This window comes from Neoarius graeffei, chromosome 9 (genome assembly GCF_027579695.1).
Source record: "Neoarius graeffei isolate fNeoGra1 chromosome 9, fNeoGra1.pri, whole genome shotgun sequence".
Lineage (NCBI taxonomy): Eukaryota > Metazoa > Chordata > Actinopteri > Siluriformes > Ariidae > Neoarius > Neoarius graeffei.
In genome coordinates this window covers 4,025,659-4,050,493 of record NC_083577.1, presented here as the reverse complement: position 1 = coordinate 4,050,493, position 24,835 = coordinate 4,025,659, and the positions used below count along the sequence as shown (strand labels likewise).

The 24,835-nt window shown below is 43.2% G+C and overlaps 1 protein-coding gene across 2 annotated transcripts in view; it reads left to right on the top strand.

Moving 5' to 3' along the window:
* Positions 1-24,835, top strand: part of cwc22 (CWC22 spliceosome associated protein homolog) — a 101,181-nt gene that overhangs the window by 40,593 nt on the left and 35,753 nt on the right. For both annotated transcript variants that reach the window (XM_060928961.1, XM_060928962.1), the window contains exons 12-15: positions 492-554; positions 1,757-1,855; positions 7,114-7,198; positions 17,578-17,638. In XM_060928961.1, coding sequence (XP_060784944.1) covers positions 492-554; positions 1,757-1,855; positions 7,114-7,198; positions 17,578-17,638 — 308 coding nt within the window. The remainder of the gene's footprint in view (positions 1-491; positions 555-1,756; positions 1,856-7,113; positions 7,199-17,577; positions 17,639-24,835) is intronic.

The following is a 24,835-nucleotide window of genomic DNA, read 5'->3' as shown; positions in this document are numbered from 1 at the left end:
GTACATAAAGTCCTACACAGATTTGTTTTGTCGTGATCTCTATAATATTTAAATATTCTGCACATTAAAATGAATGATGTACCAGACGTCACTCACCTGGGCAGAACGTAGGCGGTGTTGAGTCGCTGATTTCCGTCCTGACGAGGCGCTGAGTGAAATCTCTGATTCATGTGAGACTCACATTTTCTCTTCTGACCTTTACGCCTCTCTCACTGTTTATTTCTATTTGGCTCGTGTCAGCGTGTTTTCCTTCAGAGACAACAGAGCGTAATTGAAAAGGCGGGTGGTTCAGGCCTTCAGGGTGCAGAAACAGTCATTATCACATTAAGGTCTTTTTATGAATCGTGCCTCACACACGCACACTACTTTGTGAGTAATTGCCTCTGATTACACCGAGCTGTGAGAGACTTGGTCCTTTTGAAATGTTAAATTGTAAATGGATCGTGTTCAAATGTAACACAAGGTTGTTTTGTTTTGATCGTCTTTGACAGATGTCTTCAAGATGGATCCTGACTTCCTGGAGAACGAAGAGAAGTACAAGATGATTAAGAAGGGTAAGTTGGGGATGCGTGACTCGCAAAACGTGCGAAATTTATCCCTTTTATTATAAATTTATGACCGTTTCCAGGACTGTGTAAATTATACTTGGGTCATAATATTTGTGTCGTGTATTTTTTGCACATTGGTCTTTCAAATCACTCTACAGAGTTAAACATTGGTAATTAATTTAATCCAGGATTTCAAATAAGAGCTTATTAAAAATAACATTTAAATAAAAAAAAATCATTAAAAAGAACAAAAATGAAAATTGGAGAAAATAGAAATTAGCATGATGGAGCTCGATGATACCCCCCCCCCAATTTGTCAATTTTGGACGTTTTTAATTTATTCGTTGGAGCCGAAAGCACGTGTTTTGTGATTGGTCCATTGCATGGAGATTCCATCACACACACACACACACACACACAATCAAATATCGTGCATCTCATCTCGAGCTTCAGGGCTACGTTTTTGCTCCGCCCACTGCCATTTTATTTTGTACCCTTAAGCTTGAGTGTGAGTTTCACTTTTAAGAGGTTAATAATGTTTAGGTTTCAACACTTCAGTACAAAACCTGAGTTAATGACGACATTCCAATATTTACATAAACTTTCCTTTGAATATTAATTGGGAGGGGCTGATATTTGTATCACTCCTCAATACTGCGATTGATGCTGCTGGCCCTGCCCGACCGCGCCGAGTTTTGCTGTGAATTCTCACCACCTTGTGCTGCTTTGTTTTAGTCCGACATGCTCAGAACAATTTTAGGCCACGCCCTCTTACACTTCTCAGGTTGAGATGGTGTTCGTGTTCCTTGCTGTTCTCTGAGAATAGAATAGAATTTGCCATGTATGTGTCTGTAAAAGAAGTGATAACGGGAACAAATTTGTTTTGCGGATTTATTTATTTATTTATTTATTATCCCCTGCCATGAAGTGCGCAGGGGGATATATGAATGGAGTCCGTCTGTCCGTTTCAATCTGGACAAGTTTTCTCCGAAACTCCATAAGCTACACCAATGAAACTTTGCATGCTCAGACTACTGAAAGAAGCTGGGTAGCGTTTTATGAAGGGGTCATCGCACTTACGGTACGACGTCATAAGTCAATATTAAATCCCATCGGCTTATAAGGGCGTAAGTGTTAAGAGGCCTTCATAAAATGCTCGTGGCGGGCGATAGTGATGACCATGTCGTCTTGTTTTTTCAACGAAACAGAAATTCTGGATGAGGGGAGCAGTGACTCGGGTGACGATGCAGAAGGCAGCGATGAAGAGGAAGATGAGGAGGAAGACGAAGATGCAGAAGCCGGAGAAGGTATTCATTGACCATGGTTGTTTTGTCGGACTTGGTGTTGAGGTTTAGTGCTGGTGCACACTCTTAAAGTCAGGCAAACCAAAACTCAAGGGTGGATGATGATAATGTCATATCAAGATACTTTCAGACGTTTCTCTGATGTGCAGTTTTTTATTACAATGACCAGGTTTGTGAATAACTTACTACCAGTAAAGTAGTGTTGCACTGTTGGAAAAATATTTGTTACTTTTTTTTCATGTCTCCAGCAATCTACAGTAAATCACCGTTTCTGAAATTTCTCCGACCAGCAGCCTGGTACCTCCGGTCCATTTTACTCTGCATCACCCAGATTATATTCAGCTTTAGAGAATGTCATATTCTGAATTTCATGTTTCCCTTTTAAGCCAAACAAAACCCCAAAATAAACTCCTTTATACTAGGGCTGTGTACCGGTACTGTACCGTGAAAATCGATTTGGTACAGGTCCAAAATACCGGATCATGAAGTACCGGTACTGTACCGATATAAATTTACACCAAGTGTATGCTTATTTTGTGACTGAAGAAGATGCGTAAATCCTTCCACAAAGACGAAAATTTAGCACTGGAAAAGACGCAAAATGCCGCGCTGAAACTTGAAAGCAGAGCCATCTTTTGATTTGAGATCCTCTCACCACAGTCTCATGAGACATTGCGAGAGCTTGGCTGATCCAGTGTTCTGATTGGTCAAAAAGACTCAAAAGCAGGTCAGCCATTTTTCCTTTGCTGGCATTGGCGGCCTTTGTTGCTTTGTGTAATTTTGCCGTGCAAGTTAAAGGCTGCGGAGTGAATTTGTTTGTCATGCCACGTGGGAAGACCAGTAAGGTCTGGGATCACGTAACAAAGCTTTCAGGGGGCCAGAATGCAAGTTGTCTTGCTGTGAGACAACTTATGACTTTTTGTCCCAAGTTAACTATAGTGTGAGACTGACAGGGTGACTGAGAAGTGAGGTCGGAAACCTAGTTATGTTTGGTTTTCTTTGAATAAAGATACTGACAAGTTGTCAACAGTTTATTAATGTTTCTGTCATTATTGAAGAAGTTCAGAACACCACGTTAATGGCCCTTTTCCACTACCCTTTTTCAGCTCACTTCAGCTCGCTTCAGCTCACTTCAGCCCGACACGGCTCGCGTTTCGACTACCAAAAACCAGCACGACTCAGCTCGTTTCAGCCCTGCTTAGCCCCTAAAACTCGCACCGTTTTGGAGTGGGGCTGAAGCGAGCCAAACCGTGCCGAGTGAGGTTGGGGGCGTGAGCAGACACTCCCCTGTGCACTGATTGGTGAGGAGGAGTGTCCTCACATGCTCACACACGCCCCGCGAGCGCGCTGGGATCTGTAAACACCGCAAACCCGGAAGAAGAATAATTACGAATTACGAGAATTTCTGAAGCCTTATGCGCCTCGCCTCATCTATACGCTCTTGCCAGTATCTGTTGGCGTTGTCGGTGACAACAAGCCACAGCACCAAGACCAGCAACACTAACGACTCCATGTCCTCCATGTTTATTGTTTACTATCCGGGTCGTGAGACTACCGCTTAAAAGATCACTGAATCAGTGACATACAGAGCATCGTGGACGAGTTCGCGGAGCGCAAGGCTCGTCGTATGCCCTTCAAATAATGCGCGCAGTAGGCTATTGATGTTTTATTATGAGCCATGTACAGTATGTCGCCTAATGTTTTTTTGTTTCTGAGTTACATGTTCGTTTGAAGGACTTAATGTACAAAATAACATAGTTGCACCCCGTAGTGTTGAAATTGGTAAACACAGTGCATTCAGTGAGGTTTGCACCGCCCTCCTTTTATTTCTGACTCTTCCTGTCACCGTTGCAACCTCTGAGCGCTCATTCGTATGCCCTTCAAATAATGTGCGCAGTATAGGCTATTGATGTTTTATTATGAGCCATGTACAGTATCCTAATGTTTTTTGTTTCTGAGTTACATGTTCGTTTGAAGGACTTGATGTACTAAATAACGTATAGTTGCACCCGGTAGTGTTGAAATTGGTAAACACCGCAGTTGCGGACATTTTGTAGCCTAAAATGATGTTATGATAAGCTTTAATAAAGGGCCCGGTCATTTGCCCCGCCCCCGGCCCGGCTCTGACTTGTTCCGCCACTGTCACTGATGTCACTGTTTGCGCTGCTTAACGACATCACGTGACGTCCACCCACTTTCGCTAACTCCACCCAATGTGTCCACCCACTTCCAGCCAGCACGGTTCAGCACGGTTGTAGTCGAAATGCAACTCCAACAGCCCCGCTCAGCTCGACTCGGCACGGCACGGCTCAGCCGCGTTTGTAGTGGAAAAGCGGCATAATTTGTCAAATTGTTCAGGTACAGGTCCGGACCTGTACCTAAACCTCTGTACCGGTACCTGTACCTGATGTTACGTTTAGGTACGCAGCCCTACTTTATACTGACAGATAATATCCACACGACATGTTCCAGTGTTAACTTGTTCAGATTTGTACCTGTATACTGTGTACAGATTTTATTTAAAAAAAAAAACCAGCAGTGTCCCCGGGCGCTGATACCTTACACTCTCTGAGGCTCAAATATCGCACTCCTGAGCACAAATTACGCGAGAGAATCTGAGATTGTGATGTCCCTTACACACTCCATGAGTTACCGAAGCTGAGATCTAGTGGATACGCACTCGCGTCTAAATTGTTGTAAACAACCCTGAAGATGCCCAAGTGTCGAGTGTTTGGGTGTAAAAATAAGCAAGATCGCTGAAGCAGTCAACACGCACCCGAGTAAACTGTGAGCATGCGCACACCCTTTTGCTGCCAAAAATGCTCCATCACCTGCTTCTCACAGTGGTGTGTGTGGTGTCGTATTTTTATGTAACCTGCTTTTATTTTTTCTTTACTGAGAAAAGCAATCTGTTCAGGCAAGAATCACATTGCTATGACAACAGGATTGTTTACTAGTATCCGTGTCAGGACTGTGTATGCGTTCTCGAGCCAAGTGAGATTTAAACTTCATAAAAGTGAAGTCTGTTGATTTGCGGATTTTGTTGCCAGTAAAAATCGCATGGTTACAGAAAACTTCTGATTAGGTTTTTAGAATTCGAAGCCTTCTACATTACAGCACAGTGAAGTTCTTTCTCTGCTTCTTAACCCTGCTGAAGCAGTGAACGCACACACAGAGAGAGAGAGAGAGCGCAAGCAGTGGCGCCTGGGGATTTTTTTTTTTTGTGTGTGTGTGTGTGTAATAAGAAGCATGTATTTGATGGCTGTGTTACTAAGGCATATGGCGTACTGGTGATCCAGTTGTGTCCTAAGTGCATCTCCGGTTTCAGTGTGAAGGGTTGCAGCCAGGTAAGCTTATTTTTAGCAATATCATAACTTTTAAAATGAATAAATTGTTTGAAAGTTTTATTTTTCATTTCAACACGTCGAGGGCACATCAGGGTCACGTGCCGTGATCAGCAAGTGGTGTTTATTTTCGGGTTTTGTTTGACTTGAACATTTAAGACTGTCATGCTCCCACCACCGTGCTTCAGTTCTTTCACACAATTGCTCAAATCTAATCAGCAGCTCCAGGAAACGTTTACTGTTAGTTCTTGTTGCTGAAAGAGGTTTGATCACTTTTTAAATACAAGATTTCAGATACTCTTGTCTAACTGACTGCACGTTATTCGTGAAGGTGGAATCTGTTTGTCTAGTATTATGACGAGGATAAAGATCAAACGATATTTTCATGAGTCATTAATCAAAATGAAAATTCAGGTAATAAACTAGATTTGAGTTAAATAATGGTTCTGTGTCAGGTTTAACCCTTTGACGCAAAACATATGCCCACCCCTTCTAATGCACAACATGGGTCAAAAATGACCCGCATTCATTTTCCAGGTTATTTCGTGCTGACTGAGTTTTTCTTTGCTCTATCTTTTGAAATCAATTTATTTTATGATTGAATATTCCAAGTATTCTTTAAATATCTTGTTTTTAATTACCACAAGTCATTAATTTAATTTTTTCTTTCCTACTTTATGAACAAAAATACTTTTTATATTCCTACACATGGGTCATCCAAGTGTGATTTAAAATTAAATGTCTTAATACTATAATAATTTGTTTCAAGTAATTACTTTAGCAGTGAATGGGGCCAGCTATTTATTTATTAACTATGTCGTTAGCTAAGCCAACTACAATAAAATTAGCTAACTAAAGTAGAATATGTCGACAGCTCGGTAGCTAATAGTAATTACTGTAACTTTCTGACAAGTAATCTACTCACTCTCAAGGGAACCTAAACATCATCAATTTTTTCTAAGGTAATGTTAGAACAATTGAAAAACATTACTTGCATGTATGAGATGGGCAAAGGGCGCTGTGCTGAGCTGTGAAATGTCTGACACAAGCACAATTCACAGTTCCCACCAAACGCTGGAGTAAATGCATGCGGGTCGGTTCTGACCCATGCGTGTAAACTTGATGTAGAATTACAAAAGCTGTGCTTGTTCATAACTTAAGAAAGGAAAAATAAAAATGATTTGTGCTAAACAAAAACAAGATATTTACTGCATATTTGGAAAAGTAAATGACAAAATGAATTTATTTCAAAAGTAGATCATAGAAACACTCAGCCACACATGAAATAACCTGGAAAATGAATGCAGGTCGTTTTTGACCCATGTTGTGCATTAGAAGGGTAGTGATACAAAAAGGGTTTTTATTCAAAAAGAAAGAAAGGAAAAAATAAAATAAGGATGTATGATGATCAAAAACAAGTTAATTGAGGAACACCTTGAATACTGAATGATGGAATTAATTTATTGCAAAGATATAGAAGATAAAAACTCAGCCGGGTCACTTTTGACCCATGTTTTGCATCAAAGGGTTAAAAAATGAACTGAGAAAGTGGTAAAGTCGGTGTGTTTTCAGAGGACGAGTGTCGTTCTGAATGATAAATATCTGCATTCGAGTTGTAAACCACCCTGTGAGTAATGCGCAGACAGCTGTCAACAGTATTTATATCGGTGTTGAGTGGGCTGGCGACCCCTAAAGCGCAGTTCAGGCTGTGTGAGCTTGGCCTCGTTACTTACTTCAGTGGGGGAAAAATAAACCTTGTTGGTGGTCTAAGTGGTGGAGAAAGAATAAATAAAAGAACAGACTCCAAGATGAGAGACTAGAGTGCGCTCGACCTCTGCAGAGGAGAATAGGTCATGTGACCACCATTATTGACCTCCTGTCTCTGTTCATCCTCTCATTCTTGGTTTGTGTCCTCAGATCAAGACACGGTCACCATTTTCGACAAGACGGAGGTGAACCTGGTTTCGTTTCGCCGCACCATTTATCTGGCCATTCAGTCAAGGTGAGGGAGTACACACACTCGGTCCACATGTTACACACACTGCAGGGCCCAGAGGAGGGAAACAGCTGGATAGGAGCCACTTGATGGTACAGCAGAAGCAGAAATATCGAGCTGGAACAGACCCACTGGGAGAGACGTACAGTGGTGCTTCAGCATCGGTGAACCCTTTAGAACTTTGTGGTTTTGGACATCAATGTGTCCCAAAACATCAGATTTTGAAACACGTCCTAAAAGTATATAAAAGAACCCGATTAAACAATTGAGACAAACAATATTATACTCGGTCGTTTATTTATTGAGGAAAATGAGCCAATGTTACGGATCAGTGAGTGGCAAAAGTATGTGAACCTTTGGGATTCGCCATTAATTTGAAGGTGAAATTAGAGTCCGGTGTTTTTGATCAGTGGGGTGATGATCAGGTGTCGAGTGTTCACCCTGTTTAGTTCACACGGCCAGAGGCCAATGAGCCATTTCCATCACGCGGCATCCGTCCGTCCACAATTCACAAAAATTGCTCCTCCTCCCCGAGTTTTCAGTGGATTTTGATTGATTGTTTAGTTTGGAAGATCTAACCAGTCTGCACAAAACTTACTCCCTGGTTTTATGATTGGTGCGGCCGTGTGAGCTACTGCTCTGGTGTATTTATTTAAAGAACAGAAATCTATCAAAGTCTGATCTCCAGAACACGCGTTTATGGAAGTGTATCATAGCATGAACAAAAGGAGATTTCTGTGGACCTAAGAGAGTTGATGCTCATGAGGCTGGAAAAGATTACAGAACAATCTCTAAAAGAGCTCTGACTCCATGACAGACAGATGGAGGAGATTTGAAGATCACCACGACCCTCCAAAGATCACTCCAAGAGCAAGGTGTGTCATCATCCCCAAGGTCATAAAGGAACCCATGGTAACTTTTAAGCAACTCTCACACTGGTTAGTGCTCTTGAGTCCACCATCAGAAGAACATTAGACAACACTGGTGTGCGTGACATGCTCTCCAAAAAGAACATTGCTGCTCGAGTACAGTTTGCTAAAGATCTTGTGGACAAAGCAGAAGGCTATTGGAAAAATTTTGTAGACAGATGAGACCTAATAGAACTTTTTGGTTTAAATGAGAAGCGTTATGTTTGGAGAAAGGAAAAGACTGGTTCCGGGATAAGAATCTCATCCTGTCTGTGAAACATGGTGGTGGCAGTATCACGGTTGCATCTTGGCCAGGAATTCTGAATTATTCCAGTGAATTCTAAAGGAAAATGTCAGGGAATCTGTCCATGAACTGAATCTCAAGAGAAAGTGGGCCATGCAGCAAGACAATAACCCTGAGCACAAGTTGTTCTCACAAAGAACGGTTAAAGAAGAATAAGTTTTATATGTTTTGGAGTGGCCAAGTCAAAGTCCTGACCTTAATCCAAGAGAAATGTTGTCATGAGAGGAAATTCGCCAGAGTTGAAGCTGCTCTGTACAGAGGAACAGGATACAGTTCCTCCGAGCCGATGTGCAGGATCATCTGATCATCAGTTCCCGGAAATGTTTAGTGCCAGTTATCGCTGCACGAGGAGTTCACAACCGATACTGAAAACCAAGCTTCGCATACTTTCCCCCCCACACAGATATGTAACACTGGATTATTTTCCTTAATAAATTAAAGACCAAGTACAATATTTCTGTCTCGTTTGTGTAACTGGGTTCTCTGTCTACTGACAGGACTTGTGTGAAAATATGTTTTTCAGGTTTTACTGAAATTTAAAAAATTGTCAAGGGTTCACAAACTTTCAAGCACCACTGTATGGATGTATTTATTACTTGAGACTGGAAGACACATTTTTACACAAAGGTGTTGTGCTGTTTGTGGTACACGACTTACATAAACATTCTCACTGCTCATTTATTTTCCTCAAGACTTCTCTGGAGTGAAATTTCGATTTATCCACTCCTCCATTTTTTTTTTTTTTTTTGTTCTGTTCTTTGTGTGCGTGGGTTTTTTTTGTTTTGTTTTGTTTCCCGTCTCTCTGGCAGCCGTGGCCTGATTTTTCACCTTCCTCTGAAGCAGAACTGCGCTTTGAGTGAGTCAAGCCTTTGAATGCCCAGTGATCACATGATCAGCCTCTCAAAGCGTCGTCTCTCAGGAGATGTCAATAAAATCTCTCTCTGATGGTTTTCTGTTGGTACGCTTAGGTCAGCAGCAGCAGGGATGAGAATTTTCCATGGATCTGCAGAATTCCGAGTTTTTCCCGCTGAAAATGTAATTTTTGTGAAATGTGTAAATCCGTTGAGAAAATTTCGGGGTAGGGTTCGGCGCGAGGCGAGGCTTGTGGTGGCACAAGTAGGCAGGACCAACCGACCGCCCGCCCGCCAGCATCTTTCGGCAACGCTCATCGCAAAATTAGTTGCAGCTGTGATAACGGAAATCGTCATTGCTTTCTTCAATATTTATGATAACGACAACTCATGACGGTTTCCGGCAACGTTTTGGCGCTAGTTTCATCTCACTTCTACAATTTACGGAGAAACAAGCTATACGTACACGGTTTTGATCACTTCTTAAGTTCTAGTTATTTTGGTTAGTTTTCAAAGTTATTTCGCCAATATGGCGAAAGTTTTGGACCGCAAAAATGAGGATCGTGCCAGGGAAATCGATAAATCGAACGGGATAAAGAACTGTTTCCGATGGGCATGGCTCGATAGTAGCGTTACCGTGCAGACAGGGACACAAACTGTGACGACGTGCCTGACGGAACATATCCGAAAAGTGGACGTGCCGGGAAAGGTTCTGTGTATTCTGTGCTCGGATATGATCAATTATGGAAACGGAGGAGCTAAAAACATCCAGGAGCACATCAAAACAAAAAAGCACAAAGGTACGTTTTACTGAAATTGTCAAAGATAGTCAGGAGGAATCTAATATATCGTTATGGTTACCTCCATTATCGCTCACGATATATATATATATAAAATTATATCTGGAGGGAGGGATTTATCTTCAAGTTTATAAACGTTTTAAACCATCATTGAATTTGAAAACATTCATATATATTATGTGGGAAAGTTGGCAGACATTTTAGAGTTGTTGGTTTTTTTTTTTTTTTTTTTAAATGTCCCATTCTCATCCCTGCAGCAGGAACCCTGTGTCCAGGCTGCGTTGTACTCAACTTCTGCTGTGGGACTGCTGGCATCCTTAATCTGTTCGGTGGGCGGGACTTTTCATAAGGGATATTATATTTGGTCAGGATGTAGTGATGAGTATTTTATAACAGTAGCTCTGACTGTAAGCCAAGTCACAGGCGTATGTTCAGACACTCGTTCAGGGTGGTGTGATTAAATGTATTGCTTCCGTATAACAGCATGTCGTGTGCTGTTCCTTACATATTCAACAACTAGCGTATTACTGCTATTGACAGTTAATTATTTTCCTCTCCCTGTTTGCCCTGAGGGGGCAGGCTACCCAGGTGGGTGGCATTTTGCACAGTGTTTGTGTGACGAGACAAAAAGGCAGGTGCGAACAACAGCAACCTTTTTAATGTTCCAGGTTTTAGACTGGTTTCGACATTAATGGTCGTCCGACTGTCCGGGACAACCGAATGTTTGGTCCGGACAAGTTGGAGCCGCGTCTACCTGTCTGACAGGACAAGTTGAATATTTGTTGAAAATCACCATTTTTATAGTAACTATTCATGAGTTACCTCAATCAAGTTCCAACAAAACTAGTTCAATCCCGTCAGTGATCCGGCTGTGTTATGGTTTATGAAATTCTGGGAAAGCCAAGTACAGCAGGTACGTGTGGAAAAATAGCCACGGCGTACTATGTAATTAGAGGTTATTCGACTTTGAAATTGGAGAAATGGCAATCAAATATCTCAGTATAAAAAATATCTTTGGTGAATCTTCATTTCATTCGGACATTCATTGTATTTTTCTTTTGTATGGTTCACACTAACCATCACAAATATCAAAAAATATTTGGTGGGAGTTTTAGGTAGCACTTTGTTCATGAATATTAATTCACAAAGCCAGTTCTCAAGCCATGAATGGAGATACTCGGACGAGGGGGCGGGATTATTCTAATGAGCTCCACTTGTGAGGAGACGAATCTGAACGGCGTGTTGAAGCTCATGTTTACTGAAACAGGCAGAAAAAAAGAACTGGCTGGGTGTCTGATTTCAGAGATTGTAGGTTGGTGGGCTCCAGATACCCAACTGTACGTACACCAGCACTGAAAAAGTGAGGTTTTCATTCCACGTCTGCTTTAAAGGCAGGATGGAACAGATACGTCAGTGCAGGTGATCCCATTGTCCTGTGCAAGCGTACAAATCAACCTCTTGAATCATGAATCCCTAAATCCATTTATTTCACACATATAGCTTGTATTTAGTCCTGTATAAATGTTCAGAACTTCCTGAGATGTGAGCCTCTGTTGGACAGAGCAACATGATTATTATTATTAATTTTTTTTTTTTTTGGTACACTTTTGTAGCCAACAAGTACAGAACCCTAAAGGCTGCCGTCTGATTTATTCTCAGCATTTACAGCTAGTGTTTATCATCAATCAAATTACAACCCCGATTCCAAAAAAGTTGTGACAAAGTACAAATTGTAAATAAAAACGGAATGCAATGATGTGGAAGTTTCAAAATTCCATATTTTATTCAGAATAGAACATAGATAACATATCAAATGTTTAAACTGAGAAAATGTATCATTTAAAGAGAAAAATTAGGTGATTTTAAATTTCATGACAACAACACATCTCAAAAAGGTTGGGACAAGGCCATGTTTCCCACTGTGAGACATCCCCTTTTCTCTTTACAACAGTCTGTAAACGTCTGGGGACTGAGGAGACAAGTTGCTCAAGTTTAGGGATAGGAATGTTAACCCATTCTTGTCTAATGTAGGATTCTAGTTGCTCAACTGTCTTAGGTTTTTTTTGCCGTATCTTCCGTTTTATGATGCGCCAAATGTTTTCTATGGGTGAAAGATCTGGACTGCAGGCTGGCCAGTTCAGTACCCGGACCCTTCTTCTACGCAGCCATGATGCTGTAATTGATGCAGTATATGGTTTGGCATTGTCATGTTGGAAAATGCAAGGTCTTCCCTGAAAGAGACGTCGTCTGGATGGGAGCATATGTTGCTCTAGAACCTGGATGTACCAGCATTGATGGTGTCTTTCCAGATGTGTAAGCTGCCCATGCCACACGCACTAATGCAACCCCATACCATCAGAGATGCAGGCTTCTGAACTGAGCGCTGATAACAACTCGGGTCGTCCTTCTCCTCTTTAGTCCGAATGACACGGCGTCCCTGATTTCCATAAAGAACTTCACATTTTGATTCGTCTGACCACAGAACAGTTTTCCACTTTGCCACAGTCCATTTTAAATGAGCCTTGGCCCAGAGAAGACGTCTGCGCTTCTGGATCGTGTTTAGATACGGCTTCTTCTTTGAACTATAGAGTTTTAGCTGGCAACGGCGGATGGCACGGTGAATTGTGTTCACAGATAATGTTCTCTGGAAATATTCCTGAGCCCATTTTCTGATTTCCAATACAGAAGCATGCCTGTATGTGATGCAGTGCCGTCTAAGGGCCTGAAGATCACGGGCACCCAGTATGGTTTTCCGGCCTTGACCCTTACGCACAGAGATTCTTCCAGATTCTCTGAATCTTTTGATGATATTATGCACTGTAGATGATGATATGTTCAAACTCTTTGCAATTTTACACTGTCGAACTCCTTTCTGATATTGCTCCACTATTTGTCGGCGCAGAATTAGGGGGATTGGTGATCCTCTTCCCATCTTTACTTCTGAGAGCCGCTGCCACTCCAAGATGCTCTTTTTATACCCAGTCATGTTAATGACCTATTGCCAATTGACCTAATGAGTTGCAGTTTGGTCCTCCAGCTGTTCCTTTTTTGTACCTTTAACTTTTCCAGCCTCTTACGCTACGTTCACACTGCAAGGCTTAATGCTCAATTCCGATTTTTTTGTGAAATCCGATTTTTTTGTGAGGTCGTTCACATTAACAAATATATGCGACTTGTATGTGATCCTCAGTATGAACGAAAAGCGACCTAAAAGTGTTCCGCATGCGCATTGCAGGATACGACGACGTCACACGCAGTGAGCATGGCCAGTGTTTACGGAAGTAAAACCGCCCGGTTGCGATATGACCCATCCAATCTAGCTTGAATAGCTGCATCCCCCCAAATGGAAATCAGCTCCCTAACCTCTGCGTCCTTCCATTGAGAAGATTCAGAAACTTCACAGCCCGAAGTGTCCCTTGCATTGATGTCATGCGCAGGGGCGCAGATACGTTTTTTGAACTGGGGGGGACAAAGCTGCCAGCAAACCAACCCCAACCCCGATATGCCTGTCAAACTTGTTGTTAGTAACCATAGCAACCAAGCTCGAGCTCGCAACCTGTGCAGTCTGCGCAGCTCAACCAACCGAATATCAGTCTTTGTTTTGTTTTATGTGAGTTGTTGCAACTATATGTATATACTGCCGTGCACCTCAATAAACCGAATGGTAATTAGTCTTTTGATTTTTCCGTGAGGTTTGCCTTATGCAAAGAAAGACAGCATAGACGTTTTTTCCTCCCTATAAGTGGGGGGGACCGAACGAGGTGAATTTAAATATGACTCGTCCCCCCCTCTATCTGCGCCCGTGATTATGCGCCATGTTGTTGTAACTTTTTTGAGAGACCCGCCGCCTACTTCAGCGCAGAATAGTGACGTTTGTGGCTTGTTGATGACGTGTAAGTCGGATGAATGCGACCTGGCAGTTCAGACTGAAGTCGCATATTGAAAGAGCGGATAGGAATCGGAATTAGCACCACATATCCAAACGGCCTGGGTCGGATTTGAAAAAATCGGATCTGTGTCGTTCATATTGTCAATAAAAGATCGGATACAGGTCACATATGGGCGAAAAGATTGGATTTGAGTCACTTCAGCCTGCAGTGTGAACGTAGCCTTATTGCCCCTGTCCCAACTTTTTTGAGATGTGTTGCTGTCATGAAATTTCAAATGAGCCAATAATTTGCATGAAATTTCAAAATGTTCCACTTTCGACATTTGATATGTTGTCTATGTTCTATTGTGAATACAATATCAGTTTTTGAGATTTGTAAATTATTGCATTCCGTTTTTATTTACAATTTGTACTTTGTCCCAACTTTTTTGGAATCGGGGTTATGTCTTTTTGTAAAAAAAAAAAAAAAGTAAAAAGGGGCAGGAGGGTGGGTTGAAGTTCTTGAGAACATTGGAGTGATGAAAATTATGGAATTGTTTAGTGAAGGCGAGAGACGTGGGCTGCGTGGTCTTTAATATGCACACTGTAATTACAGGACAGATTTTAGTGCTGAAAATGCCTCGTGTGCCTGCGTTTTTGTGGTCGAGAGGTGGATTTTGCCAGCTCTTTGATTGCCTGGTGGCTCTTACAGACCTGTGGTGGGTGAGAGAGAAAGGGAGAGGGGAGGGCCGTTGTGCCCTAATCTCCCACAGCATGAAGCTATTTCAGTGCCAAAACCAGTGAAACATCTGTTCTCTCTTCAGCAGCCTCTCACTTGTAGGATTCGCACACCACGGAGCTTATTTTAACCCTGTGGTGACAGAAATAAGCTAATGAATATGTATGTATGGAAATTTGGAGAATTCAAATAACTGCAGTTTATGAAGTCACTAAAGCTAAATATATAACGTCTTATGTTTAAAAAAAAAAAAGCATGTTACAGAATTAGCAAATGTGGCATGAAGGCATGTGTTGATGCGGAAATGTTCACACAATGCATGAGAAGGAATATAAAATAAGGAATCATACTGTAGATGACATGAAGATTTAATGCTGCTTTCCTTCAGAAAAAGAGCGCAAATGTGGCGTGTGCCAAATATGAGAAAATAATAGGCAGTGCCTCCTCCGTCTAAAGTTTGTTTTTTGTCCCGTTAGGGTCATGCCAGTTCAACACTCAGCTCAAACCTGTCTGTAAATCCAATAAGGCTCAAACTTGCTATTAACTACATATATGTATGTATACACAATATGGCTGCCAACATGTGACCCAGTGTCTGTCACTGAATAAACAAACTAAAATTGAGTCTCAAATCGGATACTTTTCTAGTTCATGATCAAGTACTAACACTAAACAGTTTTCTTATTACAATTAATGTTTTGAATTTTAAAAACTTCAAATATTGGAACCTTCCAAAGGTCTGTTTTGCGTTCCACTCTTCTGGATCTTCTAGTTTAGTTATTATTTAAATAATATTGGCTGGCGTTGAGTGGTCTATCAGATTCCATTCAGCGAGCATGATACTGAACGAGTCGAAGACAAGTAACTGACTGGAATATATCTGATAGACCATGAAAAAAAGCCAACCCATAATATTATTATTTTACATACACATTGAAACGCCTGTCCCCAATCGCGGAAAAGGTTTCAGGAAAGGAATAGGCACACGTGATCGGTTATTCAACCTCCGTACGATCATGGAAAAGGCAAGGGAGTTTAACCAACCAACCATTATACCTTGCTTTTATTGACTATCAGAGAGCTTTTGACTGTTAACCACTATAAGCTGTGGGAAGTACTCCGCCATATGGGCGTAGGAAACGGCGCTGTCTGCATCATTCGATGCCGATATGAAAACCAGCAAGCAGCAGTGAGGGTGGAATAAACCCTCACCGATCCATTCAGAGTGAAGAAAGGGGTACAGCAAGGATGCCTTCTGTCACCGCTTTGTTTCAGTCTTTACAGCGAAGAGGTAATGAGGAAATCTGCTGATGAGCTAGCCTGGGTGGGTGTCTGGGTCAGTGGCCACGCAATCAACAACCTTCGTCATGCGGATGATCATGTTCTGACTGCTACATCACCGGAACAGCTGCAGTAACTGGTAGACAAGGTTGATACGGTCTCGAGAATATTCCCTCGAGATCAACGCCGCCAAAACGAAGACCGTGGCAGCGACCTGAGAGGTAGAAGCGATCAGCGTCTACTGCGATGGGGTGCTACTTGAGCAAGTCAATTTGTTCAAGTACCTTGGGATGTATACCTACCAGGACACTAACTGCAGCAAGGAAATCCATCATTGGCTTGGCATAGCTTGAACAACCATCAAAGGTTTAGCCAAACTCTGGAAAGACTGTGCCTTCAGTAAATCCCTGAAGGTCAAACTTGTCAAAACACTCATTTGGCCCATCGCAATCTATGGTGCCAAAAGTTGGACCTTCAGAAAAGAGGAAATGAAGCGCATCGAGGCATTTGAGTTGTTTGGATACCGTAGGATTTTACGGGTTAGCCGGGTAGAACATGGAACTAATGAGTCCCTTCTGCAGGAGCATAAGCTAGCCTATTTTGGCCACATAAGAGCTGGAGGTCTAACATGCAGTATCCTGGAGGGCCAAGTGGAGGGGACTAGCTCAAGAGGTCGGCCTAGGACGAGATGGATGGATGACATTCAAGACTGGACGGGCTTGACCGGTGCCGCGTGCTCTACCTTGGCATGGGGCAGGCAGGGTTGGAGGAGTGCGTGTGCGTCCCCGAGGATCATCGACCTTCAAACATGAGGATGGCCAGAGAGAGAGAGATGCATACACATTCCTTTTGGGTATTCAACGGGTCTTTTCAAAATTCTCTCAAAATCTTACGTATTTAGCGAAGCAATCCTGGTGGTCATGTTTGTTTACAAGTTATCACAGTCACTCGCTAGTGTGGAGTTTTACGTCTCCGATGTGTGACGTCATGTTGTCTTGACAACCGTGCAATATCGTAACCCATATTCAACACTCATTCTCCATTGGGTAGAGTGACATAATGCACATAGGATAAGCGATATGCTAACAATATTGCATGCTATCGAACCAAATGAATGAAACCCGCTAGAAGGGAATAGAGCACGTGTTTTTATTCCATCAAAAAGGTGTCCTGTGTGGATGATAATTTTGAAGATACATTCTGGGTCTTCACATTGAGACACAGTTCATGGCGTCAGTCAAGAAGACCGCAGATGTTTTAGAGAGAAATGGAGCTTGTGAGTGCATTTAATGGAGCTGCGTTTGAAACACACTTTCAACATTACAGTTCAACCTGGAAATCTGACGCTCGGCTGTTTTGGCAGTGACCCATCCTGTGAATATTAGTTTTATTTCTCCAGGTGTATGAACGTTACTCAGGTGTGTGTATGAACAAGGCTGCTGGTGTTGCTTCTGGATGAGAAGTCAGATATGAACCCTGATTAAAGGGGCAGAATAGAGTTAGTCATCAATCAGCTTGCTTTCCCGAAGAATGTTTTTGATTTTTTTTGAGGGCTGTTTAAAACGTTTCTCAGGATTAATGCTGTTTAGTGCATCATGATGTGCTCACCTTCGTTTCCTTTTCTGTTTTCGCAGCCTGGACTTTGAGGAATGTGCTCACAAGCTGATCAAGATGGACTTCCCTGAAGGCCAGACGGTACGTTCGCCTGATTACTGAACTGTTTTAGCCTCAGATGAATATCTATAGTCGTTAATGGTTTAGTCATCTTAATACCTGTGAAAACCCCCAGGCGTTTCTCCTCAGCTCTGGGTGTTTCCTTCGTTTCCTGTACTATAACTGATGTCATGTTTTCCTCCAGAAGTGGCACTGGAGCTACTCGGGGAATTCAGACCCAGTTTAGTCTTCCATCTGGTGTAATGAGAGCACAGAGGACGAGCAGAGAGCGCCGTCTGCTTTACATGTGTGTGTGCCGCTGATGCAGATCTTTAATTTAGTAACTGCAGGCTTACATTAGTGCCACAGAGGAGGATATTTTACAGACAGACCTTCTTGAGTCTGGGCTTCCCATAAATATCATTAAATGGTCGAGCGAGCATCATGTTCAATTTGTGTGCTGTCTGTCTGTCTCCCTCCCTCCCTCGCTCTCTCCCTGCCCCTCCATCTCCCTCTGTCTGTCTCTCTCCCTCCCTTGCTCTCTCCCTGCCCCTCCATCTCCCTCTGTCTGTTTCTCTCCTTCCCTCGCTCTCTCCCTGCCCCTCCATCTCCCTCTGTCTGTTTCTCTCCTTCCCTCGCTCTCTCCCTGCCCCTCCATCTCCCTCTGTCTGTTTCTCTCCTTCCCTCGCTCTCTCCCTGCCCCTCCATCTCCCTCTGTCTGTCTCTCTCGCTCTCTCCCTGCCCCTCTATCTCTCTCTGTCTGTCTCCCTCCCTCTCTCGCTCTCTCCCTGCCCCTCCATCTCCCTCTGTCTGTCTCTCTCCCTCCCTCGCTCTCTCCCTGCCCCTCCATCTCCCTCTGTCTGTCTCTCTCCCTCCCTCGCTCTCTCCCTGCCCCTCCATCTCCCTCTGTCTGTTTCTCTCCCTCCCTCGCTCTCTCCCTGCCCCTCCATCTCCCTCTGTCTGTTTCTCTCCCTCCCTCGTTCTCTCCCTGCCCCTCTATCTCCCTCTGTCTTTCTCCCTGCCCCTCCATCTCCCTCTCTGTCCTCCATCTCCCTCTGTCTGTCTCTCTCCCTCCCTCGCTCTCTCCCTGCCCCTCCATCTCCCTCTGTCTGTCTGTCTCCCTCCCTCGCTCTCTCCCTGCCCTCCATCTCCCTCTGTCTGTCTGTCTCTTTCCCTCCCTCCCTCCCTCCCTCCCTCCCTCCCTCCCTCCCTCGCTCTCTCCCTGCCCCTCCATCTCCCTCTGTCTGTCTCTCTCCCTCCCTCGCTCTCTCCCTGCCCTCCATCTCCCTCTGTCTGTCTGTCTCTTTCCCTCCCTCCCTCCCTCCCTCCCTCCCTCCCTCGCTCTCTCCCTGCCCCTCCATCTCCCTCTCTGTCTCTCTCCCTCCCTCGCTCTCTCCCTGCCCCTCTACTGTATCTCCCTCTGTCTGTCTGTCTCCCTCCCTCGCTCTCTCCCTGCCCCTCCATCTCCCTCTGTCTCCCTCCCTCGCTCTCTCCCTGCCCCTCTACTGTATCTCCCTCTGTCTGTCTCCCTCCCTCGCTCTCTCCCTGCCCCTCCATCTCCCTCTGTCTCCCTCCCTCGCTCTCTCCCTGCCCCTCTACTGTATCTCCCTCTGTCTGTCTCCCTCCCTCGCTCTCTCCCTGCCCCTCCATCTCCCTCTGTCTGTCTCCCTCCCTCCCTCCCTCCCTCCCTCGCTCTCTCCCTGCCCCTCCATCTCCCTCTGTCTGTCCTCCATCTCCCTCTGTCTGTCCTCCATCTCCCTCTGTCTGTCTCTCCCTGCCCCTCCATCTCCCTCTGTCTGTCCTCCATCTCCCTCTGTCTGTCTCTCCCTGCCCCTCCATCTCCCTCTCCCTGTCCTCCATCTCCCTCTCCCTCCATCTCCCTCTGTCTGTCTCTCTCTCCCTTCTTCCCTCTTGGTTGCTCTTTCTCCCTCGCGCTCTCCCTCTGTCTGTCTCTCTCCCTCCCTCCCGCGTGCGCTCGCTCTCCCTCCCTCCCTCCCTCTCTCTTAGTCGTGCTCTTTCTCCCTCTCTCTCCCCCACTCCCTCCCTCCCTCTTTCTTTTTCCTGCCGGTTATCTTTAACATAACTAATCACATCCCAGCAATTATGTCATTTTTAACCATTATAAAGCACTGACACTGGAGACTCCTTCCTTAAATTATATATTTTTAAAGATCCATTTTTGTCGAGGATCATCTGTACAAGTTCTCCTTGGGTGTGTGTGTGTGTGTGTGTGTGAGAGAGAGACAGAGAGAGGGAGAGAAGGTGTTCAGGTCACAAGCTTTGGTGAACTTTTCTTCTCTGGTAAAACATGATGTTGAGAATTTAATCACCAATTTGAAAGACAAACTTATGAATGATGAATCAACACTAAAAGCATTAGACGATGAGTAAAGTTGGCTTCTATCTCGAGGACTCGATATTTCCAGCATTTCCACAGGAAGATATAAGGAGGATTTGCTACACATAACCAAAGGGCAGAGTCAGCGCTGGATCAGGAGGAAGAACAGAGCTATAAAGAGAGGGAACGGGTTAACAGCTTGTGAGAGAGCGAGACAAACAGTGTGTGTGTGTGTGTGTGTGTGTGTGTGTTACAGGGTGTGAAATATAACTCGCAGTTATAATCTGACCCACTCTGAGAATTTCAGTGATGAAGCACTCGGGTCTCCTTAAATACTCTGTAGCCATAAATTCATGGGTGTAATATTTTCAACACTGCAGGACACTAGGGGGCGCTAAACACTTGCTTCATTCATGTACAGCTGTTTTACATTTCGGTTCCCCACAACAGCATTACAAGACTGCAAACATCACAACGTTTTCAAGAGCAGGTTTTGTGAGATGTTGAACGAGGACACGTTGTTGTGTGAACAGCAGATCGAATCCTGAGGCTGCTCATGAACACATCCAAGTTCATCCTCAGACCCGGATGTGTATTTTAAACTGGAATGGAGGTTTGTTTTTTTTAACAGCCCTTTCTTCACATCTTTCTGATTTGGCCCGAGTTTAAGATTTCATGTTGTTGTTATGTGACGGTTATGTTATCACAGTAATGCTATTTAGTATAAACACGCAGGTGATTTTAGAGAAAATCGAGTGTGCTGATTGGCCGAGAGATTCAGACTATTTCTCAGTAATCACCTCGAGCGACTCGGCAAAACGGCTCCAATCGCTTTGTCACCATAAGTGAGGAAGAATTACTAATGATGAAAGAAAACGCTGTTCCTAAAAGCGCTAAAGATGCTCCGAAGTTTGGTCTAAAACTATTGAAAGGGAAGGCGGGGTTGGGATTTATTTTATCAATTTCACAACAAAGTATTTTATGTGACTCTGCGTCGATCAGTGACACAAGTCTGCACCGCAAAGTTATTACACTTACACACTGCTTTTGAATTTTGAAAAATGTTTAATGCAGGTTTTTTTTTTTTCAATAATCACCTGTGTATTTATAGTGAAACAATTATCCACCTCAGGCTCAGTGAATATCGGTGAATAATTAATTATCCATTTTGTGATGTAATAATATGCTTTACCTTAAAGGCAACTTGAAATTCTCTGAACATTCCAACAGCGATGAATACATAAAATGCTCTGAGAATAAAAAAGAAAATCGGTCATCTGTAGCAGTTGGAGGGCTGTTTAAAAAAAAAAAAAAACACCGTCTGATCATTTCTTTCGGTCCAAATGAAATGAACTACGTTTCTACCTGCGCAGATTCTGCCTATGCACTCCTTTTTATTTTACGTTTATCACACGAAGGTTGGATGTCTTCTTCCATGTGAATAAAGGCCTCTGCATGCTCTTGCGACAAGGCTTTCGCAGATAGCTTTTCGCAGACAGTTGTAATTTATCGTTGAGCGGGGAGTAATAGGCGTGCGCGATGTTATTCACCGCCACAACGCAAGGGGGCGCGAAGTCGCGAAATCGCTAGGAGTAGTTGGTGGGTGTGGTTACTGGAGCGTTTATCCTCCGGTTACTTATAATGACTAGAACTGGAGTCGTATAGATGTACGCATAGACATCCTATGTTTATGGATGTACGTACTTCCTCGATCAACCGCTCTTCGTGCTGCTCCATCTTCGCTTGTGTTTTTAAAAATGGCGGTCGTGAAGACAAACCAAAACGGGAAAGTAGGGAAGCGGAAGTGCGTGTACAGCAGATGTAGAGTGGACCAATCAGAGCCCTCTCGTCTGCGACGCTGTCTGCGAGGCTTCTGCGGTGGTCACAATTTTTGGGAGGTGCACGCAGAGCGTCTGCGAAGGTGGGGGGGCTACGCAGACGCCATCTGCGAGGACTAAGTTGTCAGCATAAATTGGCCTTTAGACTTGGAGTAGTTGGATATGACCGTGATGCGCTACTCTCTCTTGTGGACTCGTCCTCCAGCGGTAGTCGGGCAGTGTGCGTTCATGTGTTCTGGAGCAGTGGTTTGGGAAGGAGGCCTGAAGTGAGGGAGCGGAATTTTTCATTTGGATACTTTGAAAATCTCGAGTTTCTCCAAAATTACTTAGCTTTAATGGTGACTGATGGAAAAATAATATATTTGTCATGATTCTCTCAGGCTTTTCGATCATGATATACAGGTTTGATTACAAACTGTGAGCTACAGTAGTGTTGGATAAACCTCAAAGTGAACTTGATTTGTCATTCAGACCATCCAGCAAGTCCGTGCACAGCAGAACAAAATTGCGTTTCTCTTAGCTTGATGTGCAGTGAAGGATAGAACAGATATAAACAAACTGACACCCAGCAAATATTGCACTTATTTCCAGGACTGTTTCTGCACAATGGGATGATAAATATAAACATGCTCACTGATGTAATAATCAAGTGCTCAAGCAAGGAAAACAGTTGAAATGGTTTTTGTTTTTTAAGAAAATTATGCATTTGTATACATTTTGTATTTACAAAAAAAAAAGATTTTAATATCTCCAAAAATACATCTTTTAAATATATTTCAAGAAATATCGATTTTTAATAATTATTTTTGGAGCGTTTTTATTCATTAAAAATAAAAAAAAAAGAAAATGAGGGCGGCACGGTGGTGTAGTGGTTAGCGCTGTCGCCTCACAGCAAGAAGGTCCTGGGTTCGAGCCCCGTGGCCGGCGAGGGCCTTTCTGTGTGGAGTTTGCATGTTCTCCCCGTGTCCGCGTGGGTTTCCTCCGGGTGCTCCGGTTTCCCCCACAGTCCAAAGACATGCAGGTTAGGTTAACTGGTGACTCTAAATTGAGCGTAGGTGTGAATGTGAGTGTGAATGGTTGTCTGTGTCTATGTGTCAGCCCTGTGATGACCTGGCGACTTGTCCAGGGTGAACCCCGCCTTTCACCCGTAGTCAGCTGGGATAGGATCCAGCTCGCCTGCGACCCTGTAGAACAGGATAAAGCGGCTAGAGATAATGAGAGAGAGAGAAAAAGAAAATGAGAAAATAAAGTACAAAGGGAATAATAAAATAATTTAATCATGATTTTTAAAAATCCATCGTAGAATCAAAATAATGAAAGAAATCTGTAAAGCGAGTAATCAGAAGAAATTTTTAAAAAATCCATGGAATTAATCATCAAAAGCTGCATTGTGTCATTTTGTTAAACAAACAAAAAGAAAGTTTGTTTTTAAAAATTTATCACGCTGTCCACAATATCTCGGAAAAGCAAAGTGATATTGTGAATTTATCAAAATATTTGTCACATCATAACAGAGTTCAGATCCTTATTATCCCTATTATTTATTATTTATCCATCCTTTTAATAGTTCAGATTCTTTATTTATTTTTGTCACACTTTACTGTGAAAACCTTTCCATCTTTATTCCTGTCAGTGTACATATCCGTACACATCTGTGCAAAAATAAATGTAATAATCAAAATTGCTAAAAAGTGGGATTTTGGAATGAACCCCTTCATATTCTAAGGCTAATAATGTAATTGACGGAGGTTGAGAGGAGAGCGAGAGAGAGAGAGACTTCCCAGCTGTGCGAGTTGAAGCGTGCTGCAGATCTGATCAGTATTTCCTGTCGTAACGTGATTTCTGAAGGATGTGATTTTGTGAGGAAGTGGGAAATTAGAAATTGCCCAGGATCATTAAACTGTCATGTCATGCATCAGGTGATGGCGTGATTGAGACACGGTCGCTGTGCTAGTTTGTGGCTCCGTGATTGGAAACCTGTGCTCCAGGACACCGAACTCCGGTGTTGGAAATCCGCACACGCTACCCGCCTAATGTGGGGGATTTTGCGTCATGGTGGGTGAATTTTCTCAACCTACCAGCCATAGCGGCGTCAATAAAAGTCGCAGATACAAAGAAATAATGCAGTTGGAACAGAAGTATTTGTGACGTTCCACAACGCAGATTGAATCGACAGTCTGCTTGTTCCACTCGGACACTTGAGTGAGGACACGATCTCTTCATTAAAGTGTCCGAGTAAAACAAGAAGACTCGGATTCATTGTGGCAGCTTGAGCATAGAATGCTAACTAGCGAGTGATGGTTAAAGAGAATTCCCTCGGGTCGAGCAGCCCGGCCTGGCGTTGCAGCAAACAAACAAAAAATGTTACATCATAGTGGTGAGGAGGTCTGCAGAGACACCCCCCACCCCCCAGGAGACCAAAGAGGGTTGGACAGGACAGGACCTGTATCCACATTCGCTGGATGTGAGGAATCGTGCACTCTAGCTACTCAACTATGAGGATATCGGCTCATATACCGTGAGTAGAGAAAAACAAAATGGCGGCGCGTGTTGCTGAACCAATCGAGGACGAAATAAAAACTTGAAAACAAAACCCAAAATACACAAAAAAAATACAAAAACAAAAGGCAGCAAAATATGGAATGAAAGTATTTGTTGGTAAGAACGTCGTTTGTTTTTTAAATGACATATTTTTTAAGCATTATCGCATTTTTCACAAATTTGCTCCTGTCATTTCGCCGGTTTGTTTGCATTCTAAGTGGAAATGATTTTGTCGAACGTTTTGTATAAAGTTTTAATTGATCGAATTGGCAAAAAATAAAAATCCTCCGTTTTCTTAAAATCCAGTGAATGTGGATAGAATAAGAGTTATTTCGTTCAAGCTCAGTGCTCCGCACCTCGTCGGCTATCAGCTCATGTACGACTCAATTTTGTGGGATAACTGTTTATATACACGCGCGCGCGCACACACACAGACAGAGTGGTGTGACAGTGTTTGCCCCCTTCCTGATTTCTTATTTTTTTGCATGTTTGTCACACTTAAATGTTTCAGATCATCAAACA